General features: G+C 46.6%; 1 protein-coding gene across 1 annotated transcript; it reads right to left on the reverse strand.

Moving 5' to 3' along the window:
- Positions 1-270: 270 nt before the first annotated feature.
- On the reverse strand, positions 271-26,228 carry trhr2 (thyrotropin releasing hormone receptor 2; the record flags this gene model as incomplete). The annotated part of the gene is made up of 5 exons (XM_079251890.1): positions 25,843-26,228; positions 22,947-23,079; positions 18,586-18,737; positions 17,682-17,805; positions 271-810 (listed from the first exon to the last, which is right to left on the reverse strand). The coding sequence occupies exons 1-5, from the start codon at positions 26,223-26,225 to the stop codon at positions 271-273; spliced, it is 1,332 nt and encodes a 443-aa protein (XP_079108016.1). The 5' UTR covers positions 26,226-26,228.
- Between the last annotated feature and the right edge of the window lie 910 nt (positions 26,229-27,138).

Consider the following 27,138-nt stretch of genomic DNA (forward strand, 5'->3'; position numbering starts at 1 on the left):
GCTAACAAATCCAAGCTAACAGGACTCGACCTGATGATGGGGAGACCCCTCCACATATTCCATGGCAACCAAGGCTGACTGCCACTTCATGCCATGTATGGAGGGAGCTTATGTGAATACGAGCAGTACATCCACTCAGCTTTCGCCTCCAACACTAGAAATGTTGGGTTTTTTTCTCTTTTCTGCATTTCAGAGAGAAGAACGTGGATGCTAATGTTTACATACAAAACAATGTGAAGAATGGCAACGTTTCCATGGTTTTCCATGCGTTTATGTCTCTGTGCTGTTGTGCATCGTGGACTGATCTGACCCTTCATCACCAGCTGGCGACGACGTCTCATCGGGATCCCGTCCCCCCTTAAGTACGGTTGGGTCCATGTCCGTGTGACAGTCGGCTATCGCCCCGTTAACCGTCTCCTGATGTCCATCCCTGTTGAGCTGCATCGTGACATCTGTTGAAGTCTCAGTGATGGCTCTTCTCTTCACATCACCTCCGCTGCTGTGGGCTTGGATCGGGCGCAGGTCTCGGATGGTACCGAAGCCGGACTGTATAGCTGACAGACTCCACAGATTTCCATTCAGCAGCTGGCAGCTGTAGAGCCCACGAAATGCTGAGCGAAACTTCTGAGACATCACGTTATATATGACAGGATTTATAGCACTGTTAGCATAGATGCACGTCCGACAAAACAGAACGAACCAGGCGTCCAGGTAGGGCGTGGAAACAAACGAGTTGATCAGAACTAAAGTCCGGTAGGGCATCCAGAGCAGAGCGAAGAGGATGACCACCACAGCAAGCATCTTAGTGACCTGCAGGGAAACAGATCCAAGTCAGTGACACTGAATAAACCCAAGCCAGAGTATAATCCGCTACAGACATTTAGAGAGAAACATGAGCATGAAATGTGTTAGACCACCAGCTTGGGAAGGAACCCAGACTCTACAGACCTGCTAACAATAACCATGGCAACAACAGAGGAGGTTTCTGCTGGACTTATTTTGAGATCTGGGCAGAAGAAGGCAGTGGTATTGTAGATGGATGAAAGACCCAACAAGACAACATGTTGTGTCCTTTGACCTTTGACCCTGCAACCTTCCATCTGCTTTAACTGGTCCCTACACTCCCTCTACTGGTTACTGTCATGTTGTAGCGTGCAAACATTATGTACATCCTCAGAAATGGCCAAACAATGATTCCAATCAACACGAAGCAGCCATGACAAACATACATGGATTAAAAAACAAGTTGCCTACTTATTCCTGCAAGCATAGATCCAGTTATGTCCAAACTGCCCCAGATGTCCTGCATTTCCTCTGCTTCAGTGTAAGTTTTAAATGCAGAGAGCTGTAAAGCCCCTTGCAGGATGGAACTAACATTGTACCGGTTGTTTTGCTTTGTGACATGAATAAGTCAGATATGCTGAGAAAAGACACATGTCCACCTCTGGTAGCAGACTTGGGACATATTTCTTCACAAAAAATGGATTCATCTCCTGTTTCTAAAGCCCCAGGGTGTCAGAATTACTGCCATCTAGTGGTAAAGATGAGTATAACGTATTAAATGTAGAGTAGAGTAGACGCTTCGACGGGAGTCATATCATATTATCTATCCAAAGCAACTTACATGTGAAAAGTGAACCCACACACTTATGGGACAAACATGCAAACGCCTTACAGAAAGGCTACTGTTAACCCCTCCACCCCGTCCACTCATCATAGTTCTTTCTCTTTCCCTCTTCCTTCCTGTTCATAAAAAATGTTCTCGTATTTTCGTCCTTCCATATTGATAACTCTTTGATCCAACAGCATTGCCTTTGGACGAAAACTCTTGTGTTCACAAGCACTCGGGAGAAAAAATGCTACAATATGCGGCCAAAACAGCGTCTTACCATTACTAGCAGCATTTCACTCACCTATTCAACCAAAGTAGAAAAAAATCTTTCAGCCTGATTTATGTATGAAAATCTATTGTCCTCGTTTCCTCTTGCATGTCATGTATAATCCATGTCCAGTTCATGTCCACTCCATGACAAGTTCATGTCCAGTTCATGTCCAGTTCATGTCCAGTCCATGTCCAGTTCATGTCCACTCCATGTCCAGTCCATGTCCAGTTCATGTCCAGTCCATGTCCAGTTCATGTCCACTCCATGTCCAGTTCATGTCCAGTCCATGTCCACTCCATGTCCAGTTCACATCCACTCCATGACCAGTTCATGTCCAGTTCATGTCCACTCCATGACCACTCCATGTCCAGTTCACGTCCAGTTCATGTCCAGTCCATGTCCAGTTCATGTCCACTCCATGTCCAGTTCATGTCCAGTCCATGTCCACTCCATGTCCAGTTCACATCCACTCCATGACCAGTTCATGTCCAGTTCATGTCCACTCCATGACAAGTTCATGTCCAGTTCATGTCCAGTTCATGTCCACTCCATGACAAGTTCATGTCCAGTTCATGTCCAGTTCATGTCCAGTCCATGTCCAGTTCATGTCCACTCCATGTCCAGTTCATGTCCAGTTCATGTCCAGTCCATGTCCAGTTCATGTCCACTCCATGTCCAGTTCATGTCCAGTCCATGTCCACTCCATGTCCAGTTCACATCCACTCCATGACCAGTTCATGTCCAGTTCATGTCCAGTTCATGTCCACTCCATGACAAGTTCATGTCCAGTTCATGTCCAGTTCATGTCCAGTCCATGTCCAGTTCATGTCCAGTCCATGACCACTCCATGTCCAGTTCACGTCCAGTTCATGTCCAGTCCATGTCCAGTTCATGTCCACTCCATGTCCAGTTCATGTCCAGTCCATGTCCACTCCATGTCCAGTTCACATCCACTCCATGACCAGTTCATGTCCAGTTCATGTCCACTCCATGACAAGTTCATGTCCAGTTCATGTCCAGTTCATGTCCAGTCCATGTCCAGTTCATGTCCACTCCATGTCCAGTTCATGTCCAGTTCATGTCCAGTCCATGTCCAGTTCATGTCCACTCCATGTCCAGTTCATGTCCAGTCCATGTCCACTCCATGTCCAGTTCACATCCACTCCATGACCAGTCCATGTCCAGTTCATGTCCAGTGCATGACCAGTTCATGTCCAGTCCATGTCCAGTCCGTGACTAGTCCATGTCCAGCTCACGTCCAGTCCATGACCAGTTCATGTCCAGTTCACCTCCAGTCCATGTCCAGTTCACGTCCAGTCCATGACCAGTCCATGTCCAGTCCATGTTCAGTTCATGTCCAGTTCACGTCCAGTTCACGTCCAGTCCATGTTAAGTCCATGTCCAGTCATGTCCAGTTCATGTCCACTACATGTCCAGTTCATGTCCAGTTCACATCCACTCCATGACCAGTTCATGTCCAGTTCACATCCACTCCATGACCACTCCATGTCCAGTTCACGTTCACTCCATGACCAGTTCATGTCCAGTCCATGACCACTCCATGTCCAGTTCACATCCACTCCATGACAAGGTCATGTCCACTCCATGTCCAGTTCACATCCACTCCATGACCAGTCCATGTCCAGTCCATGACCACTCCATGTCCAGTTCACGTCCACTCCATGACAAGTTCATGTCCAGTCCATGACCAGTCCATGTCCAGTCCATGACCACTCCATGTCCAGTTCACGTCCACTCCATTACCAGTCCATGTCGAGTTCAAGTCCACTCCATGACCAGTCCATGTCCAGTCCATGTCCAGTCCATGTCCAGTTCATGACCAGTCCATGTCCAGTCCATGACCACTCCATGTCCAGTTCACGTCCACTCCATTACCAGTCCATGTCGAGTTCAAGTCCACTCCATGACCAGTCCATGTCCAGTCCATGTCCAGTCCATGTCCAGTTCATGTCCAGTCCATGACTAGTCCATGACTAGTCCATGTCCAGCTCACGTCCACTCCATGACCAGTCCATGTCCAGTTCAAGTCCACTCCATGACCACTCCATGTCCAGTCCATGACCAGTCCATGTCCAGTCCATGTCCAGTTCAAGTCCACTCCATGACCAGTCCATGTCCAGTTCATGTCCAGTCCATGACCAGTCCATGACTAGTCCATGTCCAGCTCACGTCCAGTCCATGTCCACTTCATGACCAGTCCATGTCCAGTTCACATCCAGTCCATGTCCAGTTCATGTCCACTCCATGACCAGTCCATGTCCAGTTCATGTCCAGTCCATGACCAGTCCATGACTAGTCCATATCCAGTTCACGTCCACTTCATGACCAGTCCATGTCCAGTTCACATCCAGTCCATGTCCAGTTCATGACCAGTCCATGACCAGTCCATGTCCAGTTCATGTCCACTCCATGACCAGTCCATGTCCAGTTCACGTCCAGTCCATGTCCAGTCCATGTCCAGTCCATGACCAGTCCATGACCAGTCCATGTCCAGTTCATGTCCACTCCATGACCAGTCCATGTCCAGTTCATGTCCAGTCCATGTCCAGTTCACGTCCAGTCCATGTCCATGATCAGGATTGTTTCTGAAGCATCACTTTGATCAGAAGCTGCTTCCTTCATTTGGAGATGATCGAACACGTCCCATCAGTGGTATGAAGGAGAGATTATGATGCTTTTATGTCTGCATCATAGAAGAATGTAATGTACTGTAACTACATGCCACGATGAGAAGGAATTTATTTTCAGCTCATTAAAAAATCTGCTTGTAGACTTCTGGCTTCATTCTAAAGCAAGAAGGGAAGAAAAGAGGATCCATAACACTTAGTGTGAGATATTTTAAGGAATGAAGAGATTGTTTTGATGACAAATAAATAAATAAATGTGATTTTTAATTATCAAAGGGATTTTTTCTGGGTTTACTTAGAGAGATTGTGAAGGTTTCGTCCCAGACTCACTGGGTTGTGCAGGGCTGGAATAAACAGAAGGCAGTGAGCCGGAGACATCATTTTCACACATGGATTGTCCAGACCTGAACTCCATGGAGAATATTTGAGGTGGTCTGGAAAAGTCTATGTGCAGCAGTCAGACTCTCACATCATTAAAACAAGATGTTGGAGAAACACTGTGTGGAAATGAATCTGCTGACGTTGCAGAAGAAACAATAATTCTGGAATCAGAGATGTTGTGTGGGACATTGTGATGGTTTTATATGGCTTGGCAGAAGGATCTTTTGAAAATGGTTTTGATATTGACATCAGTCCGTGTCACCATGCAGGAACAAGTTCCTTAATGTCCACACCAAACCTCAGAGGCCCAGTAAAAGCTGATGCATCATTATAATGTGTGCGATTAGCTGCAATTGCTTGGTGATTACTGGAGAGATCGGTATGTCATACGCAGCTCAACCAGAGCGAGAGCCTGCCTGCGCGGAGGAGTTGGACGCATTAATGTGTTTGTGTCTCAGAGTGCCCGATAAGGCGTGCTTGACGAATGCTTGTTCGTTGATTGAGTCGTTTAGTCATTAAAAAAGGAGAAGTGAGGTCAAGCAGGAAATGTTGCCGCTTTTAAAATAGATTTATTGTCCTGATCATTTATTATCAATAACTACAAAATAGACAGATGGATGGATGATGGATCATGGATGGATGATGGACGGACAGACAGATGGATGATGGATGGATGATGGATGGACAGACAGATGGATGATGGATGGATGATGGATGGATAATGGACAGACAGACAGACAGATGGATGGATGATGGATGGACAAACTGATGGATGATGAACAGACAGACGGATGGATGATGGAGGGACAGACGGATGGATGATGGACGGACAGACGGATGGATGATGGACGGACAGACGGATGGATGATGGACGGACAGACGGATGGATGATGGACAAACAGACGGATGGATGATGGACGGACAGACGGATGGATGATGGACGAACAGACGGATGGATGATGGACGAACAGACGGATGGATGATGGACGGACAGACGGATGGATGAAGGACGGACAGACGGATGGATGATGGACGGATGGACGGATGGATGATGGATGGACAGGCGGATGGATGATGGATGGACAGACGGATGGATGATGGACGGAAAGACGGATGGATGATGGACGGACAGACAGATGGATGATGGACGGACAGACAGATGGATGATGGACGGAAAGACGGATGGATGATGGACAAACAGACGGATGGATGATGGACAAACAGACGGATGGATGATGGACAAACAGACGGATGGATGATGGACGGACAGACGGATGGATGATGGACGGACGGACGGATGGATGATGGACGGATGGACGGATGGATGATGGATGGACAGGCGGATGGATGATGGATGGACAGACGGATGGATGATGGACGGACAGACGAATGGATGATGGATGGACAGACGGATGGATGATGGACGGAAAGACGGATGGATGATGGACGGACAGACAGATGGATGATGGACGGACAGACGGATGGATGATGGACGGACAGACGGATGGATGATGGACAAACAGACGGATGGATGATGGACAAACAGACGGATGGATGATGGACAAACAGACGGATGGATGATGGACGGACAGACGGATGGATGATGGACGGACAGATGGATGGATGATGGACAAACAGACGGATGGATGATGGACAAACAGACGGATGGATGATGGATGGACAGACGGATGGATGATGGACGGACAGACGGATGGATGATGGACAAACAGACGGATGGATGATGGACAAACAGACGGATGGATGATGGACGGACAGACGGATGGATGATGGACGGACAGACGGATGGATGATGGACGGAAGGACGGATGGATGATGGACGGACAGGCGGATGGATGATGGATGGAAAGACGGATGGATGATGGACGGACAGACGGATGGATGATGGATGGACAGACGGATGGATGATGGACGGACAGACGGATGGATGATGGATGGACAGACGGATGGATGATGGACGGACAGACGGATGGATGATGGATGGACAGACGGATGGATGATGGATACACAGACGGATGGATGATGGACGGACAGACGGATGGATCATGGACGGACAGATGGATGGATGATGGACGGACAGACGGATGGATGATGGATGGACAGACGGATGGATGATGGACGGACAGACGGATGGATGATGGATGGACAGACGGATGCATGATGGACGGACAGACGGATGGGTGATGGATGGACAGACGGATGGATGATGGATGGACAGACGGATGGATGATGGACGGACAGACGGATGGATGATGGACAAACAGACGGATGGATGATGGACAGACAGACGGATGGATGATGGACGGACAGACGGATGGATGATGGATGGACAGACGGATGGATGATGGACAAACAGACGGATGGATGATGGATGGACAGACGGATGGATGATGGACAAACAGACGAATGGATGATGGACGGACAGACGGATGGATGATGGACGGACGGACGGATGGATGATGGACAAACAGACGGATGGATGATGGACGGACAGACGGATGGATGATGGATGGACAGACGGATGGATGATGGACAAACAGACGGATGGATGATGGACGGACAGACGGATGGATGATGGACGGATGGACGGATGGATGATGGATGGACAGACGGATGGATGATGGACGGACAGATGGATGGATGATGGACAAACAGAGGATGGATGATGGACAAACAGACGGATGGATGATGGACGGACAGACGGATGGATGATGGACGGACAGACGGATGGATGATGGACGGACAGGCGGATGGATGATGGACGGACAGACGGATGGATGATGGACGGACAGACGGATGGATGATGGACGGACAGACGGATGGATGATGGACGGACAGACGGATGGATGATGGACGGACAGACGGATGGATGATGGATAAACAGACGGATGGATGATGGATAAACAGACGGATGGATGATGGACGGACAGATGGATGGATGATGGACGGACAGATGGATGGATGATGGACGGACAGACGGATGGATGATGGACGGACAGACGGATGGATGATGGACGGACAGACAGATGGATGATGGACGGACAGACAGATGGATGATGGACGGACAGATGGATGGATGATGGACGGACAGACGGATGGATGATGGATGGATAGACGGATGGATGATGGACGGACAGACGGATGCATGATGGACGGACAGACGGATGGGTGATGGATGGACAGACGGATGGATGATGGATGGACAGACAGATGGATGATGGACGGACAGACAGATGGATGATGGACAAACAGACGGATGGATGATGGACAGACAGACGGATGGATGATGGACGGACAGACGGATGGATGATGGATAGACAGACGGATGGATGATGGACAAACAGACGGATGGATGATGGATGGACAGACGGATGGATGATGGACAAACAGACGGATGGATGATGGACGGACAGACGGATGGATGATGGACAAACAGACGGATGGATGATGGACGGACAGACGGATGGATGATGGATGGACAGACGGATGGATGATGGACGGACAGACGGATGGATGATGGATGGACAGACGGATGGATGATGGACAGACAGACGAATGGATGATGGATGGACAGACGGATGGATGATGGACAAACAGACGGATGGATGATGGACGGACAGACGGATGGATGATGGATGGACAGACGGATGGATGATGGACAAACAGACGGATGGATGATGGACAAACAGACGGATGGATGATGGACGGACAGACGGATGGAAGATGGATGGAAAGACGGATGGATGATGGACAGACAGACGGATGGATGATGGATGGACAGACGGATGGATGATGGACAAACAGACGAATGGATGATGGACGGAGAGACGGATGGATGATGGATGGATGATGGATGGACAGACGGATGGATGATGGACGGACAGACGGATGGATGATGGATGGACAGACGGATGGATGATGGATGGAAAGACGGATGGATGATGGACAAACAGACGGATGGATGATGGATGGAAAGACGGATGGATGATGGACAAACAGATGGATGGATGATGGATGGACAGACGGATGGATGATGGAAGGACAGACGGATGGATGATGGACAGACAGACGGATGGATGATGGATGGACAGACGGATGGATGATGGACGGACAGACGGATGGATGATGGACGGACAGACGGATGGATGATGGACGGACAGACGGATGGATGATGGACGGATGGATGATGGATGATGGACGGATGGATGATGGATGGACAGGCGGATGGATGATGGATGGACAGACGGATGGATGATGGATGGACAGACGGATGGATGATGGACGGACAGACGGATGGATGATGGATGGACAGACGGATGGATGATGGACGGACAGACGAATTGATGATGGATGGACAGACGGATGGATGATGGATGGACAGACGGATGGATGATGGACGGACAGACGGATGGATGATGGACGGACAGACGGATGGATGATGGACGGACAGACGGATGGATGATGGACAAACAGACGGATGGATGATGGACAAACAGACGGATGGATGATGGACGGACAGACGGATGGATGATGGACGGACAGACGGATGGATGATGGACGGACAGACGGATGGATGATGGATAAACAGACGGATGGATGATGGACGGACAGACGGATGGATGATGGACGGACAGATGGATGGATGATGGACGGACAGACGGATGGATTATGGACGGACAGACGGATGGATGATGGACGGACAGACGGATGGATGATGGATGGATAGACGGATGGATGATGGATGGACAGACGGATGGATGATGGATGGACAGACGGATGCATGATGGACGGACAGACGGATGGGTGATGGATGGACAGACGGATGGATGATGGATGGACAGACAGATGGATGATGGACGGACAGACGGATGGATGATGGACAAACAGACGGATGGATGATGGACAGACAGACGGATGGATGATGGACGGACAGACGGATGGATGATGGATGGAAAGACGGATGGATGATGGACAAACAGACGGATGGATGATGGATGGACAGACGGATGGATGATGGACAAACAGACGGATGGATGATGGACGGACAGACGGATGGATGATGGACGGACAGACGGATGGATGATGGACAAACAGACGGATGGATGATGGACGAACAGATGGATGGACAGACGGATGGATGATGGACGGACAGACGGATGGATGATGGATGGACAGACGGATGGATGATGGACAGACAGACGGATGGATGATGGACGGACAGACGGATGGATGATGGACAAACAGACGGATGGATGATGGACAGACAGACGGATGGATGATGGATGGACAGACGGATGGATGATGGACAAACAGACGGATGGATGATGGATGGACAGACGGATGGATGATGGACGGACAGACGGATGGATGATGGACGGACAGACGGATGGATGATGGACGGACAGACGGATGGATGATGGATGGACAGACGGATGGATGATGGACGGACAGACGGATGGATGATGAACGGATGGATGATGGATGGACAGGCGGATGGATGATGGATGGACAGACGGATGGATGATGGATGGACAGACGGATGGATGATGGACGGACAGACGGATGGATGATGGATGGACAGACGGATGGATGATGGACGGACAGACGGATGGATGATGGATGGACAGACGGATGGATGATGGATGGACAGACGGATGGATGATGGACGGACAGACGGATGGATGATGGACGGACAGACGGATGGATGATGGACGGACAGACGGATGGATGATGGATGGACAGACGGATGGATGATGGACAAACAGACGGATGGATGATGGATGGACAGACGGATGGATGATGGACAAACAGACGGATGGATGATGGACGGACAGACGGATGGATGATGGACGGACAGACGGATGGATGATGGACAAACAGACGGATGGATGATGGACGGACAGACGGATGGATGATGGATGGACAGACGGATGGATGATGGACGGACAGACGGATGGATGATGGATGGACAGACGGATGGATGATGGACAGACAGACGGATGGATGATGGACGGACAGACGGATGGATGATGGACGGACAGACGGATGGATGATGGACGGACAGACGGATGGATGATGGACAAACAGACGGATGGATGATGGACGGACAGACGGATGGATGATGGACGGACAGACGGATGGATGATGGACGGACAGACGGATGGATGATGGACGGACAGACGGATGGATGATGGACGGACAGACGGATGGATGATGGACGGACAGACGGATGGATGATGGATGGACAGACGGATGGATGATGGACGGACAGACGGATGGATGATGGACGGACAGACGGATGGATGATGGACGGACAGACGGATGGATGATGGACGGACAGACGGATGGATCATGGACGGACAGATGGATGGATGATGGACGGACAGACGGATGGATCATGGACGGACAGATGGATGGATGATGGACGGACAGATGGATGGATGATGGACGGACAGATGGATGGATGATGGACGGACAGACGGATGGATGATGGACGGACAGATGGATGGATGATGGACAAACAGACGGATGGATGATGGACGGACAGACGGATGGATGATGGACAAACAGACGGATGGATGATGGACAAACAGACGGATGGATGATGGACAAACAGACGGATGGATGATGGATGGACAGACGGATGGATGATGGACGGACAGATGGATGGATGATGGACGGACAGACGGATGGATGATGGACGGACAGACGGATGGATGATGGACGGACAGATGGATGGATGATGGACAAACAGACGGATGGATGATGGAAGGACAGACGGATGGATGATGGATGGACAGACGGATGGATGATGGACAAACAGACGGATGGATGATGGACAAACAGACGGATGGATGATGGACAAACAGACGGATGGATGATGGATGGACAGACGGATGGATGATGGACGGACAGACAGACGGATGGATGATGGACGGACAGACGGATGGATGATGGACAAACAGACGGATGGATGATGGACGGACAGACGGATGGATGATGGACGGACAGACGGATGGATGATGGACGGACAGACGGATGGATGATGGACGGACAGACGGATGGATGATGGACGGACAGACGGATGGATGATGGATGGACAGACGGATGGATGATGGACGGACAGACGGATGGATGATGGATGGACAGACGGATGGATGATGGATGGACAGACGGATGGATGATGGACGGACAGACGGATGGATGATGGACGGACAGACGGATGGATGATGGACGGACAGACGGATGGATGATGGACGGACAGACGGATGGATCATGGACGGACAGATGGATGGATGATGGACGGACAGACGGATGGATCATGGACGGACAGATGGATGGATGATGGACGGACAGATGGATGGATGATGGACGGACAGATGGATGGATGATGGACGGACAGACGGATGGATGATGGACGGACAGATGGATGGATGATGGACAAACAGACGGATGGATGATGGACGGACAGACGGATGGATGATGGACAAACAGACGGATGGATGATGGACAAACAGACGGATGGATGATGGACAAACAGACGGATGGATGATGGATGGACAGACGGATGGATGATGGACGGACAGATGGATGGATGATGGACGGACAGACGGATGGATGATGGACGGACAGACGGATGGATGATGGACGGACAGATGGATGGATGATGGACAAACAGACGGATGGATGATGGAAGGACAGACGGATGGATGATGGATGGACAGACGGATGGATGATGGACAAACAGACGGATGGATGATGGACAAACAGACGGATGGATGATGGACAAACAGACGGATGGATGATGGATGGACAGACGGATGGATGATGGACGGACAGACGGATGGATGATGGACGGACAGACGGATGGATGATGGACGGACAGACGGATGGATGATGGATGGACAGACGGATGGATGATGGACGGACAGACGGATGGATGGACAGAGAAAGTAGACACCGCTGGTGGCGGATGATAAGAATAATGACCTGACTCTTACCGGCTGACTGCCTCCCCCCGCCCACCTCCACTGCCTCACAGGGGTTCAGGAATGTCTGAGCTGTTGCCATGGCCACCAGGCAGTGTTGAGGGGCGAGACAGGGAGTCATGGCATCCGGAGGGATGTCACACACAGAGACAAACATGCAAACATGCACAGACTCATCTGGGTGAGACATGAGGCGAAGAATTTCCTGCTGATGGTCACCTGATCAGTTGAAGGGGGGCTGTCCACTAACCGATCATGTATTGAGTCTTGATCAGGTCCAGAGCAGGAAACACTGAGACTTCCAGGTGTGTGGGAGGTTTATGCTTTATGGAGGCAGTTAAGGGGAGGACGCACAGGAAGGAAAGAATCTCAATAATCAATATTCCTGAGTGAGAATAAAGATGATGTTTGATGAAAGCGACTGTTAATGTTGCATCACACCAGGCGAGTCCAGACTAAACCCCACTGAGAGTCTCTGTTGGTCCCCCATCATACTGGAACCACAGATAAACCCGGTCCAACGAGGTCTGAGGCCTGCTGGACTGTGGTTGGACAGGGAGTGGGCTAAAGCTCGACAACGATGACACTTAGAGTGAAAGTAATCCTGCCTGGATGCTGGATCCAGATGGGATTCTGGACCCAAGGTCAGATTCTGGACCCAGGCAGGATCCAGCATCCAGGCAGGATTCTGGCTCCAGTGGATCCTGGATGCAGACGGGACCTTCCTTCCTGTCTGTAGCTGCAGCATCTTATTGCCTAAAGAAGTCATGGACGGACGGTTCGTCCCACCGAGCCAAAAAAATTAGCATTTACCCTGCGATACTATCGAGTCACGCGGAGTGACATTTGCTCGCATCCATCTTTATCCCCAACATGCACTTGAGGAGATCAGAGAAAGTGTGAGATTAAACCCGTCCAGTGATCTCACACCCAGCCGGATTAATCTCCCATCATAAAAGCGCCATTCTTTACTACACACAAGTTTATCAGCTGAAGTTTATCTATCAAACGATGAATGAGGGAGTGTGAAGTGCCTATTGAAGAACTGAGCAGGGAATCATGTGTGTATTAAATGCACTTCACTGTAAGTCCTAAATGACATTATGCAAATCTTCCACTCAGATGGAGCTCCTTCAACACAGCAGATTAAGATCTTCCAGAGTTCTCTCTGTGTTCACAGAGTAACAGCAGCACCGAAACAAACCATGGCAGAGTTGTAGGCTGCAGGAGGTAAATTAAGTTCTGACTGGGTTTAAATGCTCAGCGGGTGACTGCAGACCCAGCTCAGACTTCCAGTACATCACTGGTCAATTCAGAGTTTACATTGGTCCATAAATACAGGTGCTGGATCAGTTTGCTCATGGCACCATCCATCTGCACCAAAAACCTGCTTGTGCTCATTGATACACCATCCGGGGTGTCAACGTGGTGTCCTGGCAACGCTTTCCTGCCGGTTTCTATCAGGAAGTGATGACGAGTTAAAGGATTAGTGGGACAATGTGAGAACTGCAGCCAATAAGAGAGAGAAGAAAGAATTGCAATTTACAGTGAGGACAAATGTTGTCAGCGTGCTCAGTCAGTTATAGGATCATGCTGGTCATTTCCACAGAGGAGGCATACCGACCGCAGTTTTAAATAGAAAAGGACTGTCAGCAGGACAAAATACAGGTCTGACATCTTGATAAAGCAGAGACGTCATGAAACCAAAGACAGGCAGATTATCCATGTTTCTCTCAACAGTTTTCTATTTCTGTCACTTTACACACACCAAAACACGTCACGCCATGACGTTACCATGAAGTCATGTAGACATGTAGCCATGACGTCATGTAGACATGTAGACATGTAGCCATGAAGTCATGTAGACATGTAGCCATGACGTCATGTAGACATGTAGACATGTAGCCATGTAGACATGTAGACATGTAGCCATGACGTCATGTAGACATGTAGACATGTAGACATGTGGCCATGTAGACATGTAGACATGTAGCCATGAAGTCATGTAGACATGTAGCCATGACGTCATGTAGACATGTAGACATGTAGCCATGTAGACATGTAGACATGTAGCCATGTAGTCATGTAGACATGGAGACATGTAGCCATGAAGTCATGTAGACATGTAGCCATGAAGTCATGTAGACATGTAGACATGTAGCCATGAAGTCATGTAGACATGTAGACATGTAGACATGATGTCATGTAGACATGTAGACATGACGTCATGTAGACATGGAGACATGTAGACATGTAGACATGTAGACATGACGTCATGTAGACATGTAGACATGTAGACATGACGTCATGTAGACATGGAGACATGTAGCCATGAAGTCATGTAGACATGTAGACATGTAGCCATGAAGTCATGTAGACATGTAGCCATGACGTCATGTAGACATGTAGACATGTAGCCATGAAGTCATGTAGACATGTAGCCATGTAGACATGTAGCCATGAAATCCTCTAGACATGTAGACATGAAGTCATGTAGACATGTAGCCATGAAGTCATGTAGACATGTAGACATGTAGCCATGTAGACATGTAGCCATGAAATCATCTAGACATGTAGACATGAAGTCATGTAGACATGTAGCCATGAAGTCATGTAGACATGTAGCCATGACGTCATGTAGACATGTAGCCATGAAATCATCTAGACATGTAGACATGAAGTCATGTAGACATGTAGCCATGAAGTCATGTAGACATGTAGACATGTAGCCATGAAATCATGTAGACATGTAGCCATGACGTCATGTAGACATGTAGACATGTAGCCATGAAGTCATGTAGACATGTAGACATGAAGTCATGTAGACATTATACACACTCGTGGTGGAAAGTAAAGATAACTAAATCCCAGATTTTCCTGCCGCCTCTCGCCTGCCTGCAGAAGGCATGAAGAGGAACCCTTTTGCAGGTTTTTGTGGCTCACTGGACAGTTGGCTTACAGTACAGCATTTTCGGCATGTTTGCAAAAGAATGACAGGTTGTGTTTTAAAGTAGAGATGCTAAACCTGGTTCTTTTAGCCTCTAATGAAGCAAAAAAGCCCATTTACTCCTTATTACATAATGCCTTTAACTCCAACTGACAAACAGTACTGTCCTTATAGGTGATCACCTAACTGCAGTAAAATCAGGAGGATAAACCTCCAGAGGTTGATTCCAGATTTACCTCCCTGAACACTAAAATGTCCCATACATTAGGAGATGAGTTCATCAAAGCAGTCTGAAGTGTTGCTGATGGCAGGTGTGTAAATGTGTATTACTGGTGACGAATAAATTATGGATGATGTCTTACTTAATTTTATGACATATTTTATGTACTTTTTATGTATCTACATATTACTTACGTTTACTCTTATTGTTGTGATAGTTGTGTTACAGAATTATTGATTTAGTGACTTTATCTTGTGTGTCTTTGTTTTATCTTTTTAACCTTTTAGCTCCAGTGTTTCTTCTTACTCATGGGGATCCTCCATGTCGGGGGCCGCACCTGTTTGACCGACAGAGCCGTTGTGGCAGGGGTCATCTTGGGTTCTGCACTGCAGCCATATGGCTGTGGTGTGGACCCCGGGCTGCCCTGGCCTGAGTGTTCCCTGTGGCTCTGTCTCTGTTGGTTATTCCTGGGGCGGCTCCTGACATGGATGGATTCTCCAGATGTCGTTTCATCGCAGCCGTGTCAAGCCAGATACAGAAGACAGAATCCTGAAGTTATTAGTTTTTATTTTGGCGTTAATGGTCAGAGGATGGGTTGTGTGTGTGTGTGTGGGGGGGGGGGGGGGGGGGGGGGGGGTAAAAGTGTAAAACTGCTTTTATTTTTATGTGGTTAAGCACTTTGATATGCTTTTGTATGAAAAGTGCAATACAAATAAAGTTGGATTTGATTTTGATTTGATTTGATCATACATGATTAGGTGAAGCAGAACAAAATCAGGAGGAGTCTCTGGCGTGGACATTTTGTACAGTTTGGTACCATTCCAGTCCCAGGTTTTCATGTTTTCTTGTCCATAAACAAAGCTGTGAGTAGTAAACATGATGAACGATGCCCTCAGAGAGCAATTTAACAAGAGGCCTTCTGCAAAGATGCAAGAAGTCCTTCACCAGCACCACCTCCAGAACTATACAACCTGCAACTAATACTCGTAAATACGACTTTATTGTTTTCCCTCATGAAATATTTCTCATTTAATTTCAGTCTTATGACATAAAACCTCACATGTCTCTACAGTCCTGTCCACCGGGGGGCGCCTTCCCACAATGGAGTATTTTCAGGACAATAAGTCACTGAGAACTTATACCATATATAACCTGCAGTCACCTCATGTTTCAGTCATCTTCCAGAAAAAATGTAAAAAAAAATCCTTTTATAAGTGTAACTGAAATAAAACATTGCGTTGGCAAATAAATAAACAAAGCAAATAGAGTATTTGAGCGCACCCTAACCCAGAAATCCGTGAGCTGTGGGTTTATAAATAACATGAAAGGATCTAACATGGTCAGAAAGAAAAACCCCTTCAGGATTAAAAACTACTCTGAGTGGATGCGCTCGCATGATGCTTTCAGGACCAAACAGCCTGAGAAAATACATGTGTTTTACATCCAGCAGGAGAGAGCTCGCTGTGAATGCTCCCACATTACCGCCCCCCGCGGCCTCCCACCAGAACATCATCACTGTGCTGCCACAGCCAGGAGCACTGGGCGGTCAGACATGACGTGGCAGCAGGAAAAAGCAGATAAGTGTGAGTCTCAGACCTGTTTCCTGGAGGACAAGGCCTTCTTCGCGCCACCCTGGCGGCACGTTCTGGCCATCTCAGAGGACTCCCTGCAGACCCTGCGTGACATGGTGGCGCTGGTGTCGGGCTGGTTGGCCAGAGGGCTGCAGGATCAGACAGATGTGTCAAATGAGGGAGACGAATTTCTATAATTGTGTTCAGATGGTAGACAACCTGAAGAAAAACACCTCCACAGCAGAACATGATCAAGTCATCACAGTGAAGTACACAGGTTCACAGGTGGTGACCATCAACATGGTTCAGAGCTCTGCCAGGAGACATCCATCTCCAGAACATTCATCCATCTCCAAGACATTCATCCATCTCCAGAAGACTTATCAATCTCCCGGATTTGGACAATTTGGACCATTTCTGGCCCACATCGGTGGTCTGGTTTGGACCAGTTCTGGCCCACACAACCTTGTCACAACTGAACTACATTCAATGCAGATTAGGTCTAGTCGTGCCTGCAGTGATTCTTCAGCTGATTCAGGATTCAGGATTCAGGAGTCTTTAACTACAGACCTTCAGTAGGAATGAATAAAGTTATTTGATCCTATTCCATAAATAAAAGAGTTTATTAGAGTAAAAGTGAATCACAACTTTTCTTCATTATCTTCTTAGTTCTTTGTTCTATGAAAACATGGAAAATGAAGGTTCTAATTCTGTGGTCGTGAAGCACGATCTTCTGGTTCTACAGTTTGCTCCCATTTATCATGGTCAATGTCACTGGGACATAATTATCCTAAAGCAATGAAAACAAGTGCATGGAATAAACCTCTGTCTGATCCATCAGAGACCTAACGAGCTATAGAAAAATAAGTCGCCATGATGACATATCAGCATGTCATGGAACTGTGAAACCACATCATCCTGTTCAGTACCTGAGGTAGAGGATGCGTGCTATCAGAGCATACAGCACGATGGCGAGGAGCAACGGGATGACATAGAAAATGGTGAAGTCGATGAGGTAGATGGGCAGGTAGAGCTCCCGTTTCACTTTGTATCCACAGAACTGCTGTCCGTCCTGTCCCACCTGGATGTCACAGATGTAAGAACAACTTTAGTGATGCACCAACCAAACTAAAACAACAAAACAATCTGTAAGACAGCAGCTACAATGCTCTGATGAAGAATAAAAGAAGATATAAACAATCATAAACATAAAGGAAGACCTTTCCACCGTGTCCTGGTGTGTGCTCAGGATGGGATCCAAGTCCAGTTAATGACGCAGGCTGTTGGTTTTCCTTAACTAGGCTATTTATTATAAATTGACCAGAGCTGATTAAGTATCCTGAGATGATAAATAAAGCTAAAACTGAACTAACAAAAACCTACAACTGAGATCCATCCTGCTTTGGATCAACGGGACCTCCTTCCCCTTTCGACTGAGTGTTGGAAGACCATCTATCCCGCAATTGCTGCAAAACTCGACTGCATGTGCACTTCCAGATCAATTTTAACGTCCTTTTTTTTAAAATAGTTTTTAAATGTCTCAATGGTTTTGGGCCTTTTTTCATCTATTTGACCTGCTTTTGTCATATCAGCCCTTGCAGACCCAGAGTCTCTTGGCAGTCATAGTTTAATCATCCCAAAGGTTACGAGTAAAGCCATGGGAGTGCTGCATTCAGCCATTATGGTCTCCATCTATGGACCAGCAACTGGAACAGCTTATTTTCATATTAAAACCACTTTGTGCCCCCCTTGCTTTTTGTTGCAGCTTTTAACCCGGGCTGTACCAAGTGGGGGCTCATCGCTTTGTTTGACCCGGTGTGGTTTACAGTGCAGCTGATTGTTGGGGCTACAACTGGTCTCTTCCCTGGTCAGAGTGGTTGGTGGGAATACCATGCCATGCTTGGCTGTATTTTGGTTAGACTCAGCAGATTGGGAGGGAGTGTTGCTTGTGGTATTTTTGTTGTTGGCCTGTTTGATGATGAAGTTGTTGTGAACCTGTGGGGTTCTTTTTGCTGCTTCAGTGCACACCTTGAGTGAATTGCTGTGGTTCTGTCCCTATAGGCTTCAGAACGGATTCCATTGGAGTGCGTTTGGGGGGGATATGGTAGTGTGTGTTTTCACGGGTTTACAGGTCTTGTTGCATAAGTACTCACAGCAGACACTTGAAGATTCAGGGGGAGCTTAGTCAGTTCTGGTAGACAGTTAGAGGGACTGGACTTGGTGATGCTGTAGCTGTGTCTGGGGTAGGTCTGGAAGTTTTTTCTCTTGCATCAGTCTTGCTGACTTGGGTTCGTTGGTTGGGCTGATTTGGTTTTGGCATTTTGTCTGCAGTAGAGGAATTTTTTTAAACTCCATCCGAAGAGTTGTTGGAGCGCTGTTCAAGGAACAGTTGGTTAAGATTTCAAATGGATTTTAAAATGGATGTTTGTGATAAACATTTGAAGGAGAATATGAGATTGATTTTTGAAGAAGAATCTGGTGGACGCTGGGATTCTCCAATAAAACAGGCCAGTGGCTGGTCTGGGGGGGCCACTGCATCTAATGGGAGCACTGAGCTGACATATGTGCAGCGTGAGTGTGATGTTTCCAGTAGTCTCCGTTTGGTGTCCCAGTTTTGTGACAAAGATCCAGATACTTTCTTTTCACTTTTTGAGTGGGTAGCTGACAGTAGAGGTTGGACTGATGAGCGCACATTGCTGCTTCAGTGTGCATTAACTGGAAAAGCACAAGCAACATATTCAGCTCTTAGTGTTGCTCAGATTAAGGTTTATTTGACACTGAAAACTGTGGTTTTGATAGCTTACGAGTTAGTGCCTGAGGCATATCGCCAGAGGTCTAGATCTTGGATGAAACTGAGTTCGTAGATGCACATGGAGTTTGCTAGGGAGCTAGTCACTCACTTCCACCACTGGAGTGAATCGCTGGAGGTTGCTACGTATGAGGCTTTGTGTGGCTTGATCATTCTGGAGCAGTTTAAGAACTCTGGTTCCATTCATGTTGTGACTTACATTAGTGATCGCAAGGTAAGCCCTGCTGCTGAGGTTGCTGCGTAAACAGATGAGTATGTGTCACTGCACAGAATTGATCAACAGCCTAGAGATTATCTGGGGGCTAGGGCTGCTTACGCCCTGGTTCATATGAGGGGTAATGGATAGCCTGATATCTTGCCATTTTCCATTGTCTATTGTATGGGAGATTACATTCTGGTGAAGGGAATGTAGCTCTCTGTTCACAGTGCACAGATTGGAGCTTAGCTGTGAGCTGGTGCAGGGTGAGGTCCTGATGGGTGTACGTCTGGCTTTGCCAGTTGAGGGCGTTCATGTCATTTTAGAGAATGACCTGGCAGGTGGCAATGTTTGGGCTGGTGGTTTGTCATCTCCTGTTGTAACGTCCATCTGTTGCTAAACCTGATGACAGTGTGTTGCTGTTTCTTGAGGTATTTTCGGCTTGTGCCATTACCTGGACGATGTGTGGTGATTTGTCTGAAGCTGCAGGTAGTAGCACAGATGAGTGTGAGCCTGTGGCTAATTTACTGTTGCCTGTTTCAGCTAGTAAAATTGTGGCTGAACGTGCCAATTCCACACTCAGTGGGTTCTATCCGGGTGTTCTTTCAGGTGTTGATGCCTGGAACACTGTCAGGGGTTATCAGGGGCCTGCTAGTGAGGAAATGGGTCTAGCTGGTGGATGCCTTGATGGGTGATCCTGTTTATCAGGTGGTTGACTTGGTGTTTAGTCATGCCTTTGAGTCTGTTGTATGTGTGATGGCCCTACAGGATTAGTTTGGTTTGGTTTTCCGTTCCACTCATTGTGTTTTTCCTTCTTAAAGTGGTGGGTGGAGCTCATCAGGCCAACGAGGAGCACCTGGCCAGTCCTCCTTATATACCATCAAATCAATTGAGGTGCACCAGTTTAATCCTGGTGACCAGGTTCTTGTGTTATTGCCGCTTGCTGTGTCACTTTTTCAGGCCAGGTATTTCTCTCTTTAAACAACTTTGCGTCGGGTTTTTGAACTGAATTATTTGGTGGCTACCACAGAGCCTAAGTGGAAGTCCAGCTTTGCATGAATCTGCTTAAGCCCTATTGCTGGGACTGCCCACTCTGTTGAGAGTCTGTGGGACACTGGGTCTGTGCAGGTATAGCACTGTTTTGGTTTCAGTTGGGTTACGTGTTTATTTTTGTCATGTTTCTTTAATTAAGTTTATATTTGTTGTAAAACCACAAACCTGCCTCCCTTTTTGTTGCAGACTTTGAGTCGGGCTGTAACAATATTGCTTTTAACCTGCAGATTGTAATTGTTTATTGAAAAGTTTATATTGACTGCACAAAAGTAGAGTTAGTAGGACGTTTGATGTAAAGCATCAACAGCTGTTCATACATCTGTTACACTGATGTGTGTGAGAGAGCGGGGGGCTTAATAAGCAAGGCTTCTGCCTACTCCTTTTCAGACATTTTATGTGGTTTGTTTTTTAATGTCTTTTTATTTGTCTATTATGCTTTTTTTTTTTTTCAATGTTCAGGAAGTCTGAATAAAAAATAAAAATAAAAATTCCTTCAACTTTATTTACCTCCAAGGGGCAGTTCTGCTTGCAGACATGATCACAGAAAAGCACAGGATAATATTCACACACATGGTTCACATGTCTGTTAATGTCAGCATGCAAAACATGATGAGAGGATCACAAATAGACAAAATCATGGCGTGTGCTTATGTGTAAGGAGGAATGTGAGTGCAGAGGGAGGAGGGGTTAAGCTGTGTATATAGAGTGAAGTGTGTGGGGAGCATGGCACGATATGTGCCATGCTCCCCAGGCACATATCGTGTTCCCTGGAGTCCAGACCAGATGTCTGAAGTTGTACAAGATCAACAGCAGTCGAAGAGCCTTCATTGCAATGTCGGTGAGGCATTTGCAGAGCACCCTGGAGGCAAACTTCAAGCTACACAAGTCTCTATCAAATGTGGCATTTACCAAGGACAAGCCCTGTTCTGCATAGACCTGAACCCCTTCAGCCAATAGATCAACAGGATTGGCAATGGCTCAGGAATGGGGCCACCGTCAGTCACCTGCGCTACATGGATGACACCAAGCAGTACGCTGAGAGTGAACGACTCACTGATTCACACCACCAGGATTTACAGCATAGACATCATTTTTCTGTTTTACTGTGACTCATAAATGGTCTGGTTGTAGGTCAAACATACTTTCATGGAGAACATGACGACAGAGTTTCTCACCATGCGTACTGAGGCAGTTTCTAACACACCCCAGCCTGGACCCAGTCCCAGTCTAACCTGAATGTCCACCAGGAAGAACCACTGCATGCAGTAGATGCAGGTAGAGATCCAAACCCCGGCGATGATCCTGATGGCGCGGGACACCGTGCAAACGGTCTTAGCCTTCATGGGATGGCAAATAGCAATGTACCTGCATGTGAGAAGGAAACATTGGGTCAGCATCACCGTGGTTTTACTGGTTTTATTTTTAATCTGACACACAGTGCAGAGCTGTTAAAGCAGGTCTGAGCTGCTGGGCTGTTTGCACGCAGTTCCTGAAGCTTTTCAGTCACAGGTGGTATAAAACCGTCAACAAACAGAGGTCAGATCATTACGGCTGTTGTTGGAGGATTGTTCTTTAATCTCTCCAGTTCCGGCTTGGCAGAGGGAACAAACACTGACTGATTGGACATGTGAGGTGTCGGGATGCTTTCCAGCCTTGAAGGTCTACAGCCGGACCACACTCCCAGATTCCGTAGCACCCCCATTTTCTGTCTAGACTGTTTATCTGACAGAGCCACAATAGAATCCATGCAGCGGTATCACCAGCTGGTTTGGGAACTTAACTATCAAGCCCAGGACTTACATTTACAAGCTAAGACCTTCCTCCAACTCCAGGAGCTTTTTGATCAGGCAGTCATCTCAAAGCCCAAAAGTATGTAACCTGATTGGTTTGCACTTGAAAAATCCCATGTTTAAAATCAGGGAGGACGTGTGCAAACACGTCAGGTATAAACTGGTTTTCTTCCACTGTCCATAAAGCCTGTCCATGAACAGACGGTGATGTTCTGATGTGTATGTTTATTTCTGTTTCCTTTTTGTTTTTATCCTGTTGCTTTTGGGTGTCAGATGTTTTACTGTTGTTTATTGTGCAGGCTTGTAAAACTTCAGACATGTTTTTCAGCTGTGCAAATAAAACGATGGTGTGGGGCTTAAGAGCTTAACCTGCCATCAGATTAACAAAAAGGTTTAAAGTCTACAAACATCCTGCAAGGAATATGAGATATTTCTCATGGACGGGCTTTTGCTTTTTAATGACATATTTTTTATCAGTCAGTTTTATTTATCTGTCTATGGGAGTCCTGCAGGGGGACTTTACATGCAGTTGCAGTTAAACTTCATCTTTGTGAACCATTAATCATCATATTTCCATCCTTGTTGGAAAATACACCCAACCCAACATTTGTTAATGATCTTCTCCTCGGTAACAAAAGATAGAGACAGATCTGCATCAGCAATGGATATAAACCGTTTCACAGGCATTCACAGAGAACCACAGGGATCAAACTATCTAAAAGGCCAAAGCACAAGTCAAGCTTCAATAAAATCACAAATAATCTCCTTTGGTTGCTTATCTGTGCTTTCTTGTTCCAACACCGCAGATTCAGACGAAATGGATCCATTTCTGCTTATTAATGTGATTCACATGTGTAGAAGCATGAAACATCTAAAACCTGCAGGGCTGATTCCCAGATTCCTCCTCCTGCCTTTTTTTTTGAGAAGCACCGAGTTTCTATTCCTGCTATGATTTATTTCTAATGTTTTCCCTGGATAACAAGGCAGGTTTTCACATGATAAGTTTATTGTCGCCTTCATCTAGTCATTTATTCACAACAACGAAGTTGCGTTGTTGGTTCGGAGCTTTGTTTTCTGAGATCATGAGCTGATGGAGGTGAGCTTGAAAACAAGCATTTACTGCATGATTTCATGTGTAATAGTCTGCTGAGAAGATGTGGTTGAGGCAAAAAACAAAGCCTTTTCCAAGTTAATAAAGCTTTTTTTCATCACAGTTTGGAAATAATGAAACAATAACAAAGACATAAGATAGTTTTGTTTGTTGTAATGATCGCTAACTCCTCATCTCAAGATGGTAATGAAGGAAGGGGTAACCATGGGGCTTCCATCATCATCAGCTGAGCTTTGGATTAGACATCTTTACCAATGTGTTTACAAAACCTGATGTTGTGCCACCAAACCAACATTTACTTTTCTCCTTGGTGTTGAGGGAAGGTACAGTTCATCAGGGTACACTATAGAGCTGAATCCTTATCCTGTTTAGAAACACGTGAGGTTTACAGGTACATCTCAGAAAATTAGAATATTATGAAAAAATTTTATATTTTTGTCACTCATTTCAGAAGGTGAAACCCAAATATTTTATAGATTCATTACACATAGAGTGAAACATTTCAAACATTCAATAGCATGAAGGCTGCTATCAAAGCAACCTGGGCTTCCATTACACCTGAGCAGCGCCAAACGCTGATGGCCTCCATTGCCACGCCCCATTCATGCAGTAATTCATGCAAAAGGAGGCCCAACCAGGTACTGAGTGCATGGAAATTATCATACCATTCAGAAGCCTGACATTTCTGTTTAAAATATCCTTTTTTTCATTGATCTTATGTAATATTCTCATTTTCTGAGATGCTGAATTTTGGGTTTTCATATCTATAGACCACAATCATCAAAGTTTTGTTGTTTGAAATGTTTCACTTTATGTGTAATTAATCTATATAATATCTGGGTTTTACATTCTGAAATGAGGGATGAAAAATATTGAACTTTTTCATGATATTCTAATTTTTTTAAATGTATCTGTAGAGCAAGATTCAACTACAGGGTGATTTACAGATTACACATTAAAGCGTCACAAAACAAGAAACATGGGTTAAAATTTAAACAACAAAGAAAGAAACATTAGAAATGTGTTCTATCTGCCAACGTTAGAACGTCAGAAAAAATGATTAAAATTATGATCAAGTCCAGCTGAAAGAGAAATGCAGGTTTGGACTTCACCTCCAGTTTCACATAAGAACTACTGAAATGTAACGTACAACATGTGGTTCTCTAACATGTATTTAAATAAACTATATATATCATTCATAAAACCAAAATAATTCTTCAATCTTACCTCTCCACGGTGAAAGCCGTGATGGAACAAGAGGACACGTTGATCCCCAGGTACTGAAAGTAGGTGATTCCCAGGCACCCGGCATCTCCAAAGACCCACGTTCCAGTCAGACTGTCCGCCACGTTAGGCAGCCCCGCCGCCACCAACACCATCAGGTCAGCTATGGCCAGGCTCACCAGGTAACAGTTAGTAGGCGTCCTCATGGGGCGCGTGGTCAGGACTACAACCACCACCATGATGTTGCCCACGATGCCCACCCCACACACCAGCAGGACCAGGAACACCGACACTGTCTTATATTCTAGCGAGTGGGCGACGGCTACGTTGGAACTCAGCGAGATGTTGGTTGGCGCGTCGATTCTAGAGCTGATGTTGTTGGCCATGTCTGCTGACTGCTTGTTAATCACAGACGTTATATGTGCAAAGATAAATCAGAGAGGTTGAGGTTGAAAGGTGGCCGCGCTTTTTCTTCTTCATTTAGAAATCTCTCTTTCATTTCAGGTCAGAGTATAAATTGGACTACTGTAAGTCAACAGGTGACTGATCGCTGACTGAACAAAGTTCCCTTCAGGCCAATGGAATTCCAGACTCAACTGTGCATGCCCATCAATCACCTGAAAAAAGGAAATGAGGAAAGTTAATTGGAAAAATGTGGGATTTGACATAAAAAATCACAAGCAGATTGAATTTCTCCAGTCAGTTTTCACATCGTGTATCTATACTTGTAGTTCCCGGTTCTAAGTTAGGCTGGGTCTTCAACATGTTGCCTTGATTCATTTATTATTTAACCTTTGATTTTAAGAAAACTCTTTTCTTGATGCTGTGGAGAAGCATACGGTTGTAACATAAAAGGCAGATTTCTGCTGCAGTTCTTAACTGGTTCAGATCCTATTTAGAAGGCTGGAGTAATTTAGTCACAATAAGCAGCTATGAATCTGAGCGAGTGGCCATGACTTGTGGAGTCCTTCAGAGGTCAGTCCTTGGGCCTCTCCTGTTCAGCTTCTATCTGCTTCCTTTTGGTCAAATACTACAGAACTTTAACATCAATTATCTCAGCTATGCAGATGATACACAACTTTATGCCTTTGTCAGCAGAAGATTAGAAGGCTATTAGACTTACTGTGCCAATGTTTGGAGCAAATAAACACCTGGAAGAGAGAGAATTTATGACAATTATTCATTCATTATCCTAACTGCTTAATCTGATTAAGAGTCGCGGGGAAGCTGGAACCAACCCAGCAATCTTTGGGCAAAAGGCAGGGTACACCCTGGACAGCTCGCCAGTCCATCGCAGGG

The sequence above is a fragment of the Telmatherina bonti genome, assembly GCF_933228915.1.
Source record: "Telmatherina bonti genome assembly, chromosome: 2".
In the NCBI taxonomy this organism is placed as follows: Eukaryota; Metazoa; Chordata; class Actinopteri; order Atheriniformes; family Telmatherinidae; genus Telmatherina; species Telmatherina bonti.